We start from the raw sequence: 21,225 nt of genomic DNA, 5'->3' as shown, positions 1-21,225 counted from the left end.
CTTCACAACACCTCACAACGCTTTGCAAGAACCAACATGAGAGCGAGCGACACTCTAAAATACAGTACAACATGCAACTCATGACTCTCTCTCACCTTCAAATGGATAGCATGGACTCAAGCTTATATAGCTGTCACTGAAGGGTGTCCCATCAGTGATAGTGGCGAATGGGTATAAGTAAAGCTTAGTGACAAAATAATGAGACCGTGCATGCAATCTATGGCATGCTATAGTTGGAAACAATGTTTACTACAACAACAGTGGCAAATGTTCTGGAACTCTGTGCTTGAAATATATTTGTAATGTTGTTTTATTGTTATGATTCAAACATTATAATCATGTTCACTCTATTATTGGCTCAACGTTCCTTTGCTATGTTTGTTCCAATGATTGATGGAACATGCATGGCATGTTATCCTGACCATGTTTCTGAGCATATATGGCTGCAATGTTAGGAGATAGCGTGTTATCCTGAACAATTAACTTATGGGGATGTAGCTGCAATGTTGGAGTATGTTTCACAACATCATAAAACATTGGCAGCATTACCGTAACGTTCTGGCGACATTTTATGCTACTAGGGATAGGTCCAGAGGGGAAGGATGGGTTCTTTGTGTCTGAATAACATCTTTTTTGTTGACAGAATGCTGCACCACCGAGCAACAGACATGGTGCTGGATTCTTTGTCTCAGTACAGAAAGTCGCACAGAAGGATGTCCGCTTCAACATGTCAGCAAAATGTCACAGGGTACCCAGGACCGATAAATAAGCCCTGTAAGTAAGGCCAGTTTTAAGCGACTGCCAGAATTTGGGCCACTTTATATATATGCATACACAGAGTCCACCCTCCCATTTTAAATCCTCACATTTAGGCAGGACCGAGGAGGAAAGCTAATTTTGTGCAAGTAATTTGTTGTGTGCCTAACCAACTACATCCGCTTTTTTTCTTCCTAAGCCATATATATGTCTTTATTTCACAATGAGAAGTTTGACTCAAGGCTGATACTTATGCACCAATGAGCTTAAGAATTAACTGCCCCTATTGAACTTCAAGTTACACAAATGTTCGATGCTTTGATGAGTTTAATTTTGTAAATTAAAGAGCCACAGGGGTCTAAATTAATCCGGAGCCCTCTACTACAGCGTGAGCTATGAGGGAGTGAGCTATTTCCTCATAGTTCATGTGTCACTTCTACGTTAATTAGAGGTTTTCAAGGAAAATAATGGCGCAGTAACTGCCCAACTTTTCGGTGGATACCTCAACCGTGGCTTCCCTTCGAGGGAGGCGGGAGTGAAAGAAGAAAGAGAGAAAGAGGTGCCTCCTCTCGGGAATAATTTCGACCACCATGCATTATAATGTGCACATTCGCACAGCACACGGGCGCTTTTGCGTTTCGCCTTCATTGAAACGCGGCCCTGAGCGATCCAGTGCACGTCAAAGGTCCCAGTTCGCAATTAAATTCTATATCTATTAATGTAGATTCAAATTTACCGCATTTTTTTTTCAGGCAGCTAGTGCGGTCATCTGGCGGCATTGTCGAGAAATTTGTCGTACAGGCAAGCGGCATGTTTGGCATGTTTGTAAACAAAGGTTGCGATGCGGTCGGCAACGACGCGGGGTGTAGGTAAAAACGCAGCGTGGCATCCCACCTTCCTCCCTTCCCTTACGGCGTGGTTCAGGTGTCCACCGAGATATGTGAGGCAGATACTGCGCCATTTCCTTTCCTCAAAAACAAATACCCCCCCCCCCCCAAAAAAAAAAAAAAGAACAAAAAAACTACGCTGCGCTTGGCTGCGCTCCAGTGAGTTCGAAGTAACCGCGCCCAGCGATGCTGCCTTCGATACCAACTGGCATGAAATATTCGCATGTATGCGAATATTTAAAATTTCAGAGCACAGTTGTTCTCTAACCTGCTGTTCTAACAGTAACTGTACGCCTGCACACGTAGTATGCAAGGCTTCTTACGAGGATGCTCGTAACCTGCGCTATATAACCGCAGATCCGCAGGCCTGCGTAGGCTGTGTTGCACCGGGTCTGCGTTGAACTGAGGCGCCTCCGTCGACGGGAAGCAGCTGCTCGTTTCGGCCTTTAAATCTGGCGCCTAACTATACTGTTCCCTCTTGCTTTGAGTGCCGTACTTTTTGCATGATAGCTGAGCGAGCGCGTCAGGCAGTGCGTCGGCGTCTCTGGTCCGGGAACGGCGATCAGAAGAGAAGACGGTGACCATGATTTGGCGAACGTGCACGATCGTGCTACTTTCCATCGCTCTGTCGTGCTCGCTCGACCACTATGACATGCCTTCATGTGAGTCACTTTTGATCTCCACCTCAGCTGGGAACCGGTCGCTCAACGATGAAGACCGTTTCTCTCTGTGTCGGTGCTGTGAGAAATTTAAATATGCACCAACTGTAATGTGAAAAAGAGGCAGGTGTTTACTTTTTGGCCGTGCGTAACGCCTAGAGCTCCATGCCAAAGTAATTTAAGCACGATCAGTAGGCCGTACAGTGATCTAGCTAGGTGCCAAGAGGAGCTGTCAGGATCGCCTAACTTTTAATTATGTAGACAGACTTTACTCGTACGTCCGTTTGCTTGGCGGCGGAAATTTGTAGGGCGACAAATTGTCACTGCGGGCCGCAGATGGTTCTCTGGAGTGCGATGCCGATATGAGCGTCGGAGAGACTTTGCCCGCGTATCTATGATTTATGAACTGTGTCCGAGTTGTGACATTTCCTCGTGACCGGCCAACAGCGATTAGGGCGAAAGCTGCCGCTGCTTTTGCTGTTGCAGCCACCGCTACTGACTGGGATTACGAAATTCCTGCGTTGTGCTCGCGCCAAGCCCCATCGGAGCGCCCTTGGGTCGCATGGGCTCCGAATGTCAGGCAGTTGCCATCGGTCGGTGTGAGCTGTCGTGCTGATCGCTAGCTGACAGGCAGCGAACTGAAACCATTGAACTTTCTAAGTTGCTTTAATGTGCAGTGAAGTTTTTGTGTTATTAGTGGAATTCGGGGAATTAATTGAATGAGTGGAGTGTTTTAATTACCTGCCAGCGTGGTCACAATATACGATATGCCTTCATTTCAGACTTGTGTGCACTCTTTTCGTATGAAACTCAGATGTGTTGTATTACCCTGTTTTCTTGCAGTGTTTGCGATTCTCTTCTTTCTAATTCTGCAGTCTGAAAATTTGTTGCACCTACTGTCGTATATTGTTTCAGTTCAGTAAGTGATTATGCTTTTTTTTTAAAAGCTTTTTCAAAGGTTTTCCAGAGTTAAATTTAAAGCTGGAATATGTGAAAACAAGTTTTCACATATTTTCTCTATGATAAGTGCACATGTTTATTTCAGTATTGCGCCTTTTAGTGCATTTATTTTAATGTGAAAGGCAGTCTCATTCCCTCCTATGTACTGACTCACTGCCCTTTAATAAAATGAACAAATTAGTTATGAGCAATGTTGTGTTTGGAATAGAAATAGTAGCATGTTTCAGTTTCATTGTTTCCACCTTTAAGCAGTCTTTTATCATATACAGAATATTGCTTTTTTAATGTTGCTGCTGTTGTAGAGGTGGTTGCAGTGAAGAAAATTTGAGTACATATGACATAGAGGGGAGAAACAGCTAGAATAAAGAAGACAACGGTGCAGTACGTACTACTGAAATTTGCATTGAAAAGAACACAGGCGGTGTTGCTTCCTGCTGCATGCACACTGACTGAGCCATGCCCAGCAAGAAAGGATGAAGGTAACTGAACAGAGCGCAGAAAGTGGTTAAGAAAAATGGAGAAAATTCCAAATATTTGCATAATGAAAAGTTAATGCCATAGCTCTGCAAAAACAAGCCGCGGGCTGTCCTTATCAAGTAAAGCCATAATCAGTCATTTGTCAATCAACGAAGCTGTAGAGGTGTGGCCAATACAGCACTGCTTCAGCTGGTCATTGACTGCCAACTTAGATATGAATGCTATTTTATCCATTGTGAGCAACCTTAAAGAATTATCTGGGGGAGGGACGCGGGGCCCATTTAAAAGTAAACAGGAGAGGGCATCAACTAACCCTATAAGCTGGCATCTTGAATGTAGTTTAGAGATCTATGCCGGTGTCAGACTTAACTCAACACAATTAAATGTCTTAGAACTAACCATATTGATGTGTAAGCTTGCTGTAGCCAAAATGCAGATGTGGTGCAACAGTGATATTGTCGAAGAGATGTGCTGGGACACCACTTGTGTCTATTTAGAGCAACAACCTTAGTGACATTGCTGTAGTGGTGCATGGCATCACCCAAAGCACGCATTGAGGCATTTACCTACAAGAATGTAACTATCCATTACGTGAGTTAGAAGTGTAGTAACACATAGCTAGATTGCATTCACCGAGGTGGTACGGGTGACTTGATGGCTTTACTACCATCAAGGTGGCTGCCATATTGCCATAACTGAAAGCATAGCAGAGTTTATCACCACCTGCCACTGTGGTCAGTTTGCTCACTATCCATGGGGGAGGTTATAATGACATTGCAAAGTTGCGTGAGCTAGGTGGCCCGCCTGCCTCCGAGGTTGCTCTCTGAGCACAACCTGCCAGAGTCATGCTCGCGATTTGTCGCTCACAACACTGGCACTGACAACGCTGACACCAGATTTTCTGGATAACGGAGCTTCTAGCACTATCGCGTTATAATTCCCGTGCACTAAATCCTTCGTCTTTAAATTGGCAGGTCTGTGGCTGCTTTTTGAGGTTTGTTAGTAGCAGCACAGATGCGAAGGTATGCACACGTAAGACTGCTCAGGTTTAGAACAAATCATTCAAACGATTATGGCTGAGCTGCCTCCTTGGCGCGGTCTTGTCTTTCAGGATGAAGCAGACAGGGACTTTTGTATTAGCTGTCCCTTTGCAGCTTTCATTGATTGTGAAGCCAGCTTTCTTTCATGCTGATTAGTGATACCTTTCTCTGTTTGTTTTGTTTGCAGTTTTATTTTTTTCAGTTCTCTCCATCCTTCTTTGTTACTCGCTGCTCATTCACTGTGGTTGCAGCTGGTGGTTGTGTGTCTTCGTGCTTTCAACAAAAATTTCAGTTGCGACTGCATGCACTGTCCTTTCTTTCGGAGGGGGAACTGCAATAAAATAAATGGCTTTTCTTTCTCATTAGTTATGCCTGTCACAAGTCACGAGACAATAAATTGAGCAAAGCCATGCCTTGGTACTAGTGCTTGGATTCCATTGAACTGTCATTCTCTCATTTTCATAGCACGTGCTTTGTTGAGTAATATATGCAAGCTTGTCAGTGCAACTGTGGGCCCAGAAGAGCCGCTGCTGCTGACAGCACATGAGATATACAGTAAAACCTTGTTAATTCGGATTTCAGTGGACCAGACAAAAAGTCCAGAAATGTCCAAATGTTGAATTATCGGAAGGGACAAAAAAAGAAATACATACAAACATGTATGATATAAACATACCTTTATTTTGTGAAAAATTTTCTAATCTGTTCCTGCCAGAAAATTGCGTGGCAACAGCTATTTTTACAGTTATGCCAAATGGTGCAGCACAAGCATACTGTCAGTGAACCAACACACATCATATGTTTTTGACTCAGGGCATCGACAGCCCTCCCCCAACAAATGCACCCAAGAAAAAGAAAAAAAATGCTTGTCCAGCATTACTGCACACTACTTAATCCCCTAACTAAAAGACGCATTTGTGTTATTAAATGGAACCAATATGGTCAATTAGTACCTGTACTGCCATCTGTCAGCAAACTAAAAAAAATGCTTTGGACAACACCTACTTGCCTTCATGGAGTGTCAGAAAACACACAACAAGCTCGTCTCATCGGTAGCTAGAAAGGACAGTCAGCTTATGACAAGCCTGGCTCATTCAACTTCACTAGGGGGTTAAAGAGCATTGGCAGCAAATTTCAGTTACATGTTTTCTTTTTTGTCTTATGACATTACTATAGTAGGATAACCGCATGGTTCGTATGTGCCTATAACTGCTATAATCGAAGTTCTCTCAAGAGTTTCGATTTCGATTTGAACAGCTCAGTGGTGGCTGCGACATCGAAGGTAAGTATAGGTCACGTGGGGCATAAAGAAAACTGCAATACAATCGCTGCTTCTTCACTCACTGTGATCCCAGCTCTTGGGGCAGGCTGGCTTTGGTGTTGTAATGAAATAAAACAACATATCAGGTATTATGTGACAGTTCTTTGCATGACACACAGGACCTATACTGATTTATGACATCATAACCATCACTCGGCTGTTCAAACTCAATCCAAAACAAGCACAAAAAGAAATTCAATCAGAAACTATTTATCTATCATAGACAAATACCAAGTGGTGATCCGTGTGTGATAATGTCTTGCATATCATTACAAATAAGAGAAGATGCAGCCAAAAATTTGGTGTTTATTGGCTCCATGGCGATGCAAAGAATGCTGGCAGCATGATCCGCCATACGCACACAATGAAGACAAAGAAAAGCTGTGGAGTGCAACCCAAAACAAAAAGGCCTCCCATTGTACCATCCTGACTGATGATCATAGAGAAGAGTATGGCGCCTTTACATTTCAGTTCGGACACCAGCGCCACTTGTGCCTTGGTGGCAAAACTTCTTAGTTGGTCGCTCACCATTGCCATCACCTCATCTCTTGTGCCGTGCACACATACGAGCTCCACAGCCTGACTAAATTAGCCAAAGCAGAGCCAAAGTGCACCAAATTAATGAGTGTTTCATGTCATAGATTAGTAGTACAGTCGGGGACAAAAGTCTCCGGACCACGTGTTCCTCTAACAAAGCCGATAGCTCTGCTATTAGTTGGCGGCTGGAGACCACACTTGTGGAGGTAAAAGTTAAATTTTTGTTCTTTCATCTCCACAAGTGCGGCCTCCATCCGCTGTCTGATAGTAGAGCTATAAGCTTCGTTTCAGGAACACGCAGTCCGGAGACTTTTGTCCCCGACTGTACATATGTTTGAAGGGGCCAGCCTGGGTGTCCGAATTACCCAGATTTTCAAATTAACCGGGGCTGAATTAATGAGGTTTTACTGTACACCATAGGAAGACAAAAAATTCTACCTCACAGTGTAAACGGTGACAGTTGTGGTAGTGCATCATAATTATTTGTTGAGAGTAATTTGTTCGAGTCCTCTATTTGTTTCTAGCCATTTTATGCTTAGTTCTGCTTCCAGTGGTGGCAAGGGCTGTGATTTGGCCTCTCGCATTTCAGATTCATACTATAATCTCTGCGAGGAAGAACCAGCAGTGCTCAACGTCCATGATGCAGCCCTTGTGTGGCTGCATCAGTCCCGGGACTATTGTCGCCTGCGAGTCCGCTTTGCCGCTGGTCTCCTGGTCACCGTGGCTTCGATGAACCTGACGTCATCACCCAATTGCACCGAAAACTACCTCCGCATTACTACTGCCGGCAATGTGACCTTGGGAGGGCCGTTCTGTGGGCATCACGAAGACTATTATGAGGTCACGCCGGCTCTACAGGTGACAATCTTCGCACAGCCAGATAACCACCCCATCGTGCTCGAAGCGAATGCCACAAGGCCATGGAACAACTTCATGTTGGTGCTTACAGCATTTACCAATGGTGAGTGTGTGTGGAACAGTGAAGGAGTACGGTAAGATGCAATTTGAAGGTAACGACTTAAGGCAGGGGTTCTGAAATTGGGCTCCATAAAAGCATTGGGTCCATTGGAATGCTTTTTGGGTTTCTCGAGCACTCAAATCCATGCATGCCTTAACCCCCACCTTACCTTCTGCCCACTTTAGTTTGCGACTAGTCATATATTTTTGACTTATGCACAGTTTGTCTGTCTGCATGGTAATGACTGTCTCCACGGTTTCACTGCTTCATTGTGCAGACAGTCATTACCATCGAGTGTGGTCATTCTTCTGCCACACTGTGTGTTTACATCATCTTCTTTGCTTGTGTGTTGGGCAAGACCGCTAGAGGGACAGTGTGCTTCCGGAGACCAGTAGAAAAATATTGGCATATTCTTGTAGATCTTCCCCTATGATGGCATTAACGAGTAGCTCTAGCAGTTTTGGTAGAAATTGGTATTTTAAATTAGCGGACCAGAGCCAACGTATTGTGTCAGAACTTAGCGGCTGTCAAAAAAGTGGATCATAGTAGAGCGGTGTTACCTGTGGTTGATATTTGTATGCTTTATGAATTGGGCAAAGTCCAATACATTCCTTATTCTTATGGTTTGTTGAAGGAACTTCAGATGCCCTAATTTTTTTCACTTGCAACTAGTCACCATTCTTTGCATGGATTAGCTATGCTTTACCATCATCTCTTCAAATGTATTCAGAAAGGGAGACAGCCACTATGCTTCCAGGGGTGCTGACAAAAGTGGTTGCTGGCATATGTAATAGATATCACTAGTGTTATCTTATTGATAGCATTTTTAAAACCACCTTATTGTTCTCTACTGTAGTTCTAAAAAAAAACTATTAATGTCATGCTTATTATCATCGCTGCGTGCACCAAGGCACACGGAGTTGCAGACAGCAGCCATGTCCATAGAGTCGTATAGAATCACTCTGCTGACTGCTGTGTTCACTAGTGTAATGAGCGCGATACTTACTGTGGTCTCCAAATAGGAAAAATTTTGTCCTTTGCATAATCAAAACACATTCCACGTTTAGCGCATAGTCTGTTGCGGCTGATAGTGAATATATGAGCAAGCACCCTGTTTTGAACACTGAAACAGGTACGGAACATCATAAAGTGCCATCTGTGGAATGTCAAAGAATTCAATATATCACCCTACAGGATCAGTAGCCAGCAACATTTTTTTCAAGGGATCAAAGAACCAGTACAAACCATGCTTGAATGCAAATGGTTTCTATATGTGATCTACTTGCATTGATTGCTCTGGGTTGTGCATGAGTGAACTGTAGTCATGCATTGTTTAGAGAGCATTACGGGCCAATGAGTAAGTTATGTGCGTGGCTTTGAGATAAAAGTTGTTTACTGGACTTTTGAGCGCAGGAACTGTGCTGAAGAGAGCATTTTGTTTCATGTTAAGGTTATTCACACTGGATCAAGTATTTATTCCTCCAGACTACTCTTTATGCCATTTACCATTTCGAATTTTTTCTTCTTTTGTTCATTACCGAAGAAATATTAAGTTGGGAAAGCATTACCGTATTTTCCGGTGTATAAGACGCACCCACCATATATGCAGGCTGTCATTGAAAAAGTTGGTATATAAGACACACCCGTGTATAAGACGCACCCCAATTTAACCGGTTAGGCTAGTAAGAATTAAACACCCTTGCGCGACCATCGCGAAATTCACTGTACCTGTGACAAATTCTTAAGCAACGCTAAGTGATCGAAAATGGCAACACTCACGCTATACCCACCCACGTTTTAGAAAAAATAAAAAACGAAAGTGCTCTGCATTATGTCCATAACAACATTTTATTTCTACTTAAAACCTATGCAGTCTTTATCTTCGTATACGCTATCAAAAAGTTCGCCCATTTCTGGCGGCAACGCGGCTGAAACATTCTCTTCGTACTACGTACACGGAGCAAAGTTGCAAGGGGTGGCTAAATAAGAACGCCGGCTTGTCTTGACTTGTCTTGACAATGGCGAGAAGCGCGATTGTCTTCATCTTTTGGCATTTCACATTACTTTTGCTTGGGGCCTCCGAAACGGTTGCGTGTTTGTGATCCCGGAAGTCGTCATTCCAGCTGTTTCATGATAAAGTTCACCTAAGAAAAGCTGCGCACGGCGGACCCCGTATCGAAGTATTAACCTTGTTACAACCGTGTCATTGGTAGTGACATTTTTTCGATGAAAAAAGCTTGAACATGAACCTGAGTAACTTCTGAACTCGCAAAAAAAAAATGCGAAAAATTAGCATATAAGATGCACCCTTGTATAGGACGCACCAGCAAGATTTCTGAAAAAAAGCCGCGTCTTATACACCGGAAAATACGGTACTCGTAGTGCACTCCACCAACCTGTCGACATTTTTCAAGGGGGGTGAGAAGGTCTCAACTGGCGAAACTCTTTTGCTCCTCATGTCTTTGTGTTCGGGAATCGGGATAGGGTGCAAATTTGAGAAATGTCTGAAATCTGTTTTGGGTTCAAAGAATAACGCTGTCAGTGCACAGGGCAACAGTTGTGAATAGCATAACACCCTTCCGAAATCTCCAAAGGCATCAATATCCTTTTTATAGCACTGATTATGTCTTGTATTTCTTTTTTAGACTGTGCCCTTGTTATCTGCCTTGATTTTAATGCAAAAGCACTGCTTCACAGGGTCAAACCTAACCAAGGATCTTGTGGCGTTCCTGACCTTGAGGGTGCAGAAATGAAATAAACATTGCCACAAGTGGGTTTCGAACCCCCCTCCCCTCTGCGCAGTGCAAGCAGATCAACTTAGCTGGCCACTGCATGAGAGCACTATGCTATCGCCATAGCTGATCACGTCTCACGTTAAACTGCAACACACTGTCGCGCTGTGCATTGCATATTGTTATCTTCATCAACTTCCATCGCAGCGTGAACATATCAGATCAGCTTAACCATGATCAGAGCTTAACCTGTGTCTAATATTGTTGCCAAGCGTGCCGATAACCCTAGAAAAGCAAAACCATGAGCCAACTGGGCTAAGAACATGTCATCACATGCACTCATATACACATATACATCACATAGTTGTGAGGAAGTGCCCATAAATGACATGCATGATTCTTTTCCTTATTGCAGTGAGTAGTGATGGCAGCTGCCCCAGCTTTCAGCGCCATTGTGTCAACAAGCGCTGCATTGCCTCGAAAATGTTCTGCGATGGCCACAACCGCTGTGGTGGAACACATGCTCCCTTGCCCGGGCAGTGCCCCAGTGAGTGCTCCTTTCCAGTTGCCTTTTACTCTTTGTTGCACAAGCGAGGTTATTGGGAGCTTAGCTGCTGGAAAATGGCTGCAATAGACTGTGGTCGAGCAAAGCGCAGTTTCCTGAACTTGGAGGTGGTTAAAATTGTGTGACAGCTTTGGCTTGTTTTCACTGTTTGCCATGATATATTTCTTTGACTCGCGCACTCTTTTGAAATATTTTTTAATTAAATATATATAACACACCTATAACATGAGAGAAGCCAACAGCCACAGAAACCAAGGAGCACAGGGGATTTTTTTCTAATTTATTTTTTTGTGGTGTTGATCAAGTAAGAATATTACTGAATATGTTGTCGCTTAAAGCTAATTGATTAGAAAAGCAGAAGAAAAAACAACCACATGCCGCCGGTGGGATCCGAACCCATGACCTCCGAACGTGGGTGGCGCTGATGAACACTCTCAAGGTTAGGTTATTTGTAAACATAAATACCCCCGAAAGCAGAAGGTTTGACAGCCGTTGCCGTAGCTCAGAAGTAGAGCACCGGACGCGTAATTCGGAGGTCGTGGGTTCGGATCCCACCGGCGGCATGTGGTTGTTTTTTCTTCTGCTTTTCTAATCAATTAGCTTTAAGCGACAACATATTCAATAATATTCTTACTTGATCAACACCACAAAAAAATAAATTAGAAAAAAATCCCTTGTGCTCCTTGGCTTCTGTGGCTGTTGGCTTCTCTCATATTTATAACGAGCCCCTCATCCCCTTCCGTTGTTTGCTTAAACACCTATAACATGTTTTGTTATAGGCGAGAAGATGAAACAAAAGCCCAGTGTCCCATTTAAGGCCAGTTAACATACTAAAAATGGCAGTAACAATGACAGTTCCTGTCTGAAGTGAGGGGTCCTGCTTCGAAGAGCGCCACCATTTTGGAAACATTATTTTAGTGTATGCAAGAGTCACGCATGCTAAACTCTGGGAATAGCGTGCATAACGCAAATGTACAGTAAGGTTTGATTCGAAGTAGCGTTTGGCAGATGTACAATACGAAACATGCTATTTTTTTTTGTGTAGACAATCGCATATGCTGATTTTATACTGTACATTCTGCATTGTCAGAACATCGCCTCTGCACTCAATGCAGTATTGGTAGTGCTGCAAGGAACTACTGAGATGGAGTGTAGCTGCATATGTGTGAATGGAGCGACGAAAACTAGTGAGTCAAAGTAACAGAACCTTATTATAGACACCAAAGTTTTCCTTGTATGCTTTCTTCTTCCAAATGATGCATTAGACATTAATATACATGGATCACCCTGTGATATTTGCTCACGATCGCTAAGTAATTTACAATTGAATTTCTTCTTGACACTGTTTCAGTTTCAGTTCCATCAACCAAATGATGGCTGTGATTTGTAGTTGGTGTTTAAGTCGGGTAGGCAAAAAAAAAAAAAAAACGGCAATACGGCAGTCAATACGCCATTTGTTGTCATTCCAGCTTTTGAAGCAGGCTGGTTTAAGTGTTGTAGTGAATTAAAACTACATATACTACAAAACTGCATGTTCTGGTTTGTCTTTTTGTTTTGCTTTTATTAAATATTCCTATGTTTCTTCATGTCGCTATTAAGCAAAGTGCCATTTATTTCTCGCAGCTTGTGCATATGTATATTGCATGTAGAATTATATAATCATCTGATCTGATCGTGATTAGGATGTATGATTCGATATGCTATGTACTACTGCCTCTGCTGCGCCCGGCGAGGCCAAGACCTAGTCAGGAGACCAATAGTCTCCTTTTGTCTCGACTCGTGGGCAATACTTGTATTGCCTAAAAAATGAATAAATAAATAAATATCGGCATTTATATTGTAGTTTTTTTTTGTGCTTCATCATCATCATCATCAGCCTGACTACGCCCACTGCAGGGCAAAGGCCTTTTCCATGTCTCTATAACTGACCCCGTCCTTCGGCAGTTGCGGCCACCGTATTCCTGCAAATTTCTTAATCTTATCCGCCAACCTAACTTTCTGCCGCCTCCTGCTATGCTTGCCTTCTCTTGGAATCCACTCCGTTACCCTTAAGGACCAGCGGTTATCTTGCCTTCGCATTACATGCCCTGCCCAGGCCCACTTCTTCATCTTGATTTAGGCTACGGCATCATTAACCCGCATTTGTTCTCTCACCCACTCCACCTGTTTCTAATCTCTTAATGCTACACTTATCATTTTTCTTTCCATAGCTTGCTGCGCTGTCCTTAACTTAAGCTGAACCCTCTTTGTTAGTCTCCACGTTTCTACCCCATAGATGAGTACTTTAAGATACAGCTGTTGTATACTTTTTTCTTGAGGGATATTGGTAAACTGCCATTCATAATCTGAGAGAACCTGTCATATGTGCTCCACCCCATTCTTATTCTTCTAGTTATTTGCCTCTCATGATCCGGATCAGCTGCCACTACCTTCCCTAAATAGACATATTCTCTTACTACTTCCAGCACCGCGCCATCCATTGCGAACTGCTGTTCTTTTGCTAGACTGTTGAATATTGTACTTTGGTTTTTTGCATGTTAATTTTTAGCCGTTCTGCTCTGCCGGTCTAATTCATTGATCATGCTTTGCAGTTCATGTCCTGAATGACTTAGCAAGGCAATGTCATCAGCGAACCGCAGATTGCTTAGGTATTCTACATTAACTCTTCTCCCCAACTGTTCCCCTTTCAGGCCCAGGAATACCTCCTGTAAACAGGCAGTGAATAGCATGGGCGAGATCGTGTCTCCCTACCGGACACTTTTCCTTATTGGAATTTTATTGCTGACTCTATGGAGAACTATGGCAGCTGTACAGTCGTTATAAATATCTTCCAATATTTCCACATAACACTCTTCTACATCCTGATTCCGCAATGCCTGCATCACTGCTGAGGTTTCTACTGAGTTGAATGCCTTCTCGTAATCAATGAACGCTATATATAGGGGCTGGTTATATTCTGCGCATTTCTCTATCACCTGATTGATAGTGTGAATATGGTCTATTGTTGAGTAGCCTTTACGAAAGCCTGCCTGATCATTTGGTTTATTGAAGTCTAAGGTTGTCCTGACCCTATTAGCTATTACTTGTAAATACCTTGTAGGCAACAGACAATAAGCTGATCGGTCTGTAATTTTTCAAGTCTTTGAAATCTTCTTTCTTATTGATTAAGATAATGTTAGCGTTTTTCCAAGCTCTTGGTACGCTTGAGGTCACAAGGCATTGCGTATACAGGGTGGCTAGTTTTTCGAGCACCATCTCTCCTCCATCCTTCAACAAATCTGCTGTTATCTGATCCTCGCCCGCTGCTTTTCCCTTTTGCATTGCTCCTAAGGCTTTCTTTACTTCCTCCTTTAGTACTGGCTGGATGTCGCATTGCAGTGCTCTACTGCCTCTCTCAGTAACATTCTGATTGCAGTCGCTACTGTATAGATTTGTGTAAAACTCTTTGGCTACTTTAACTGTCTTGCCCCGCCGCGGTGGCTCAGTGATTACGGCGCTTGGCTGCTGACCTGAAAGACGCGGGTTCGATCCCGGCCGCGGTGGCTGAATTTCTTGAAGGCGAAATTCTAGAGGCCCATGTGCTGTGCGATGTCAGTGCACGTTAAAGAACCCCAGGTGGTCGACATTTCCGGAGCCCTTCACTGCGGCGTCTCTCATAGCCTCAGTCGCTTTGGGACGTTAAACCCCAATAAACCATAAACCAAACTTTAACTGTCTTATCCATATTGCTAATGACATTGCCCTATTTGTCTCTTATCGCATACATCTGGTTTTTACCTATGCCTAGTTTTCTCTTCACTGCTTTTAGGCTACCTCCGCTCTTTACAGCATGCTCGGTTTTCTCCATGTTAAACTTCCTGATGTCGGCTACCTTGCGCTTTTTTGTTAACTTCGACAGCTCTACGAGTTCTATTCTGTCTATGGAATTAGACGTCCTCATGCTTTGCCGTTTCTTAATCAGATCTCTAGGCTCCTGAGATAGCTTCCCGGTAGCCTGTCGATGCATCCTACCGCCTTCTTCTACGGTGCACTCCGTAATGTTGTCTGTGAGACGATCGTTCATTGTTTCAACATTACGGTCGTCATCTTCAGTTAAAGCGGAAAATCTGTTCTGCAGCAAAATCCTGAATTCCTCTACTTTCCCTCCTAATGCTGATTCGCTAATGGACTTCCGCTTCACTAATCTCCTCCGTTCCCGTAGCGTGACCTAAAAGCCAATCTACACATCACAGCCATCGTTTGGTTGATGATGCTGAAAAGGAAACAGCATGAGAGAAGAAATTCAATTATAAATATTTAGTGGCTGTGGGTGAATCCTACATGGTGATTCATGTATTTTTATGTCCATTCCATCAACTGAAAGAAGAAAATGCAACTGAAATTAGGTGTATGTAGTCCTTTAAAGGGCAAAAATCGTACTGGCATGTTTAAAGGGAATCCTTGGAAATATTTGCTCGACTTAAAGGTAGAAAATTTCATTTTGCCAATAGTTGCATTTATCTCATGAATACTCACACTTAAGTCTTATTTAGAACAGTAATAATCTTCGCCTTCTACCATTAAGTTTTCACCAAGAACTTGTCACATTTAGTGACCTGGCATTGGCCATGTACCACTTCCATTTTTAGATTTCACACTCTCTATCAAGGTATCGCCACTGGCTGTTTTGTGGCATTTTTTTTAATGGTAGTAGACTTCCGTTAAGACAAAGTTTTTGACATGATGAACATGACAATGTTTCATTGGTTTTTCATAAAGTCAGCATATTTGTATGTTCTCAGTTGACAAATTTGTGCAGTTATCGTGACCCAGAGTGAGTCTGCTTAGTGCTACTCCTAGTTGTACTTGCAGCACTCTCAAAACTAGAGAGAAGGCAACACTGAAGCACTTTTCTAGGTTAAGGGTCATCACCGTCATACATTTTCAGCAAGAGCACTCATGTTCACCTGCTGGATGATGTGAACATTGTAGAGTTAAGCTCTCAATCTGAGGGCTCTCTAGGCCTTGAAGTGGGTGCACTGATGAATCCACTATCTGTGGAAGTAATCTGATGTAGTTATCTTGCACTGTCTATGGATTTAATCTAGCTGAGTCTGGAACTGTATGCTTACAAGGGTAGAGGGATGGAGTACATCTCTTTATGTTATTGCCAGACATTGTCTTCCTTCTGAATTGTAGAAATCTCAGAATAGTTGATGCCTTGACTATTGACTGACATGTATTGATGAGTGCCTACTCTCCGTCCGTGCAGATCCAGCGACGATTGAAACCTCCTTGTGGGCCATAGGAACCATCTTCTTCGGTGTGGTCTCACTTCTGGTGCTGGTGCCGTGCTGTGTGTGGACCGCAGTGCGAGGAGGGCAGATCGAAGTGACCACGCTGGTCCCGCCCGGCGTCGTGTGTGTTTTCAGCAAGAACGGCGGTGAAAACGGTGCCGCTGTTTTGGCCACAGTCGACACCTTACCGACTCAGGAGGCGCCTTCTGTGAACGATGCGCCTCCTGTGAACGATGCGCCTCCTGTGAACGATGCGCCTTCTTTGGACCACCAGCTGTCAGTGGAGTGCGCACCAACTACGAGTGACAAGGCACGCCTCGTGACATCCTGAGGACACACCCGTCATGTACCCGATGGTACTTTGTGCATCCACAGGATAGCTTGTAGTGCTTCCTGAGGATATACACAGCGGTACCATGTTCTTCTCATGTGACTGCAGTTCTACACTGACCATGTTCCATGTTTCAAGTCCTTTCGAGCCATGCGAAGCAGACCGCCTCTTCACTGAAGGCTAGTTGCAACGGGGCAGTCTAATGCTTTATGCGAGGTTGGCCCGTGTTCATCTAACAGCCGTTACCTTAGTTATATGCTTGAGGTATCATAATTAGTTTTGTGGTTTATGAGGCAACCTACTTCTTGTAATGAACTGTCGCAAAGCTATTACCTTTGGGGCAATCTCTCATTCTATGCGCAGTGGCCTAAAACAGCATGTCATTGTTATTGGCTAATGCCTGAAGTGTCCTAGACACAGAATTTCGATTGAGGAACGTGCAAGTTTGAGCACCGTTCTGCTTGAATGCATTTTTTGACAGACTATTTATTGTGACAATGATGTACTTGATTGAAGTACTCATTTTATACTGGAAGCAGTTACTATTGTTAATTTAGAGATAGTCACTGATCGAAGTGACATGAAACTGAAGAGTTTGATATCAGTGCTGTTTGATGGTAAATAAAAAATTTGGTAAATATGTACCATACACACTTAAGGTTGTGAGGCTTAGGTTTTGAACTGGTACATTTTCTTGCGAAAACAATAAAGCAAGAAAAAGTGGTTAAATGCCTAGAAAATAACCTCTGTGAAATGTGAAAGACAATGGGTGAATTCCAGACTTTCTAAACTCAATCATTGACTTTTAGTTCTTGTGTAGGCTCCTCTTTCCTCACTATTTAATGAATGCTGTAAGCTACAAGCGCAGTTGCTGAAATTCCTATCGAGGTGAAGCTATTCATGTCGCTGCAGAGGCACATGGGCACCTTTCGTCTGAGATGTGTTTTGAAGTGATAGCTTCACTCTGCTAGGTAAAGCTGGGTATCACCGTTTGTGCAGCATGACCTTTGGGAGAGATGCAGGAGCTCTGGTTGGATGTCACGGCAGGCCCGGAGACGCAACCTAGGTCACATGATCTTGGGGCTTCATCACAACCTCCCCACCAGATTGTGACCAAACTGACCCTCATGGCAGGTGGCAGTTAAATTGATTGCTCGCGACAAGTTGCCCAGGAGGGCAAACCTATGTCACACAAGCCCCGCCGATTCCAGCACCTGCCATCGCACGGCCATCGCTTAACCGCCGCGCCACGGCACCAGGAGTGGTACGAGGACCCCAAGGATCTATGAATATAAAGTCCAGAATGACAAATTATGCATTTATGGGCTTTAACCCACTAAAACTATTGTGTCATACCCTTAAGGCGGAGCCTAAGTGTCCCCTGCAACTTTTTGCTGGCTTGTTTCCTCTGACTGTTGTGGAGTGACAATTACATACTGCTAATGAGCTTGTGAGATTTTGGGATGTGGTTAAGACTTTGCACGGCTCTCCGAGACCTGGGCATGCTTGTAGTAGTGGTGCTAGCATATATTTCTTCAAGTTGCTTGATATGCAAGAGTAAAGACAAACTGAGGTTGATGCACTGTCAAATCATAGTTTTAAAGTTGTCCACATCCTGTCCTGTTTGTGTATGTCAGGTGATTGAAAAACTTTATCACTTTCTTGTACTGTTAGCTGTTGGAGGATGTAGTCTCACGTGAGAAGCTGTTGAACATGAAAGAGCAAAGAAGGGAACTTGTGTTGAGTTTTGTCTGGAAACTTTTTACTTGACTCGGTGGCAGAGAAAATGTGACACCGGTCAACTTTAACATTGACACCGCAGGAAATGCGTGCAGAAAATTTCCGGGCATAAAATCCTTAACTCAGAACAATCAATCCTCAGCTCGATGTCCTGTTTGAGGGTATGCTCTGCAGCGAATCTTCCTGTGTTCGTTTTAGCTCTATTATCAGGCCATCTTGTGGAAGTTTGCCTCAAGACTTGTGAGATCACAAACCATCGAATTGTAAGAGCTGGAACATGAGGCAACTCATCCACGTCTGTAGAGGATGTAGTGCCTTGACTGTTTTTTAGCTCCTAATTTATTAGTCTCAGTGAATGGAACACCTGTTGTGCTCACTTCTTCTATTTCTTTGCATCATATGGGGACCGTAGTGCTAAAATTTCAGGCGTGCATTTGTTGTTTTGCTGGCTGTGTGCACTTAGGATTGTAGTACATGAACTGAAAGACTGAGTTATGTGCAAGGCAATATGTGATGGCCTCAAGAGCTGCCTTTTTAATTTTTTTGTTCATCTTAAGGCTTCAGTTCAATGTTTGTTATCATTTTGATCACGAAAGGTAAAGCCGCATGATGAGTTTCCTACTAAGCACCAGGTTACGGAAAACTTAATCCTGAACCTGATTTAATTTAGTGATGCGGGCACTAGTGACAAGGTTTCGCAATATTTTGTGTTGCGCTGAGCTTAATGGCACATAGGCAGCTAGGGCCATCTTGCACCAAGCACATTGTATAGGAAATGTTTTCTGCGGATTTGCATAGAAATGTGGAAAGTGATTGGTGGGGTAAACGGCCTAAAAAGTTTGTACTGCCTAGTAATAACAGAGGAAAAGAAATTCAGAAATGGCTAAAGGTAAAAAGCTGTAAAGAAGCCCAGATAGCCTCAGTGGCTATCCTTGGCTGTGCAAGGTACTCGAGGCTCCCAACCAATCAAAAACCTCTGCCTTTTTCTCTGGATTGAGAAAGTGGCTGAGGTGCATCAGGCAAAACATTGGGTCATGATTTGCATTTCTTGAAGAAAACCTGCTTCTGTTAAAAATCTAAGAACACAAAACATGTCCACAATTGCATTATCACCTAAGATCAGTGCTGGGTGAAAAGGGATGCATTGATTATAAAATAAAGAAAACACTTTTTCTTTAGCTTTTCAAGTTTCGAGCATGCAAATAAAATGCGATTTACTGTAACTTCAGCTCCACATGAACAAACTGGTTTGTCTTGTTTTGTCAGCTGAGAGTTGGGTGCAGCAAGGTGTATGGCCTATACGGACACTGCACATAATGACCTCCTTGAAGCAAGCGTTCCTGGTGGACACAACTTCCATGAAAGCACTGCTGTTCGCCATCAACATGTATACTATATTGTAACGTATTTGTTGACGACGGGGGCAATATATTTCCATAGGTGGCAATATATATTACTTCGTTGTCCGAGTGGCAAGTTTGTGTTTGCTAAGAATAGTTTGGTCTGCAGCTTGTGCTTCATTTTAAGTCATTTGCCATGTATAACTGCTGCATAGTGTAGCATGTGTTTTAACTATCAAAGTGGCCTGGTATACTCTGCACAAAAAATAGCTCTGGAATGACCTGTTAAAACACAATTGTTGTTTCCATGTTTGAGGCTTCTTTACACCTCAGTTTAAAGCTCTCATCACAGGGATTTGATGTCCTATGCAGAAAAAGAAACGAATTGTGAGCACCTGTTAAAGCGCATATTGTTTCCATATTTTAGGTATTGTTAATAGTTTAAAGAAAGATGGTTTCTAACCAGCCTCTCCAAAGAAATCTTCCTGAAACAGTGACTGTGGATTGTGATATTTGGGCTTCTTGAGAGGTGGCCTGCTTGTTCGCAAGCATACTGCTTTTGTTTTGTGTTATGCTCCGCATGTTTGGTTGACTGTATTCACTTTTATTTCATTGTTGTGCAATGTACTGATTGTGTAGGAGCACCCAGTTCTTCACATGATCACCACCAAGTGCATCACCCTAGAAGGAAGGTGTCCTGGCACTGTGGGGCACCTGTTAGCCCAAAAACACTGAAGCAGCTGCAGTCTTGGTGCTTTCACTACATTTTCAAGAGATTAGCCATTGCAGCAGATGTGTTGAGTATGCATAACTGCCTCTTGTACAACATCTAAGGAGCTTGCATGATTTAATGGTACCAATGTAGAAATGCTATGTTCAGTTTAATTTTTCATTCAGTGCAAACTGGGTGTGTAATCATTCTGACAAAATTTTTATTCCACATTTCATTTAATGTGCAGGTACTTCCAACAATTTTGTAGCTAATTTCACTGAAGACAAGGCAATTTGAAAGAAATGCATGCATAATATGCAGCCATTAATGGGCCTGCTGACTAGACAGACTGACCACTTGACATGCAAGTGCTAGTTGGCAATTGTGTTGCAGACTGTGATGCATTTAGAAATGTTGATGCAACGATATATTTCTATTTATGGAAGGAATGTGTAAATAATGCGAGCTGAAAAGTGCGTGTTTTGGATGTGTTTTCCTATAGTGAAGCCATCGTGAATGTGAATTTTTACTTAATTTTATGAGGACTGTTGCTGGCTTTTGTGCTTCAGCATTTCATTCATTGCTTGTTATGAAATATGAAGCGAATAAATATTTTGTATTACATACTTTACTGCAGTGATTCAGCATTTTGTGTGCAGTTCTTGTTCTTGCAGTTGCTGCACCTTTTGAACTCGCACACCCATCTTCTGTTGCGTCCCCCATTCAGATTCATAGTATACAAGGCAACACAGTTTCCTTTGTAGTTTTTGGGATCTGTGGAGATGCTGTATTCTTTGGCATTTATGTCCCTTTGGGATTCGGTGTTCAAACTAGTTTTTTTTTTTATCAAAAAAACCACTGGAACGTCTACCCATTGTTTGCTTGGTTCAACATGGATTGAAAAAGCTTCCTTCTAGGTCCTCGTTCGACCATG

General features: G+C 43.0%; 2 protein-coding genes across 2 annotated transcripts in view; both read left to right on the top strand.

Annotated features, from left to right (window-relative positions):
* The window catches only part of LOC149365577 (uncharacterized), a 40,104-nt gene extending 19,187 nt beyond the window's left edge, over positions 1-20,917 (top strand). The window contains exon 5 of the transcript XR_016283000.1: positions 18,137-20,917. The gene's annotated coding sequence lies outside the window, so the exon portion shown is untranslated. The remainder of the gene's footprint in view (positions 1-18,136) is intronic.
* Positions 1,782-20,917, top strand: LOC149365576 (uncharacterized). Its single transcript, XM_089544351.1, has 4 exons — positions 1,782-2,305; positions 7,227-7,598; positions 10,743-10,874; positions 16,144-20,917. The coding sequence occupies exons 1-4, from the start codon at positions 2,227-2,229 to the stop codon at positions 16,497-16,499; spliced, it is 939 nt and encodes a 312-aa protein (XP_089400477.1). The 5' UTR covers positions 1,782-2,226; the 3' UTR covers positions 16,500-20,917.
* Positions 20,918-21,225: the final 308 nt, after the last annotated feature.

Source organism: Amblyomma mixtum, chromosome 1, assembly GCF_055824585.1.
Source record: "Amblyomma mixtum isolate Tamu chromosome 1, ASM5582458v1, whole genome shotgun sequence".
NCBI lineage: Eukaryota > Metazoa > Arthropoda > Arachnida > Ixodida > Ixodidae > Amblyomma > Amblyomma mixtum.
Note: the sequence above shows the minus strand (reverse complement) of the source record. Positions and strands in the feature narration are given on the sequence as shown.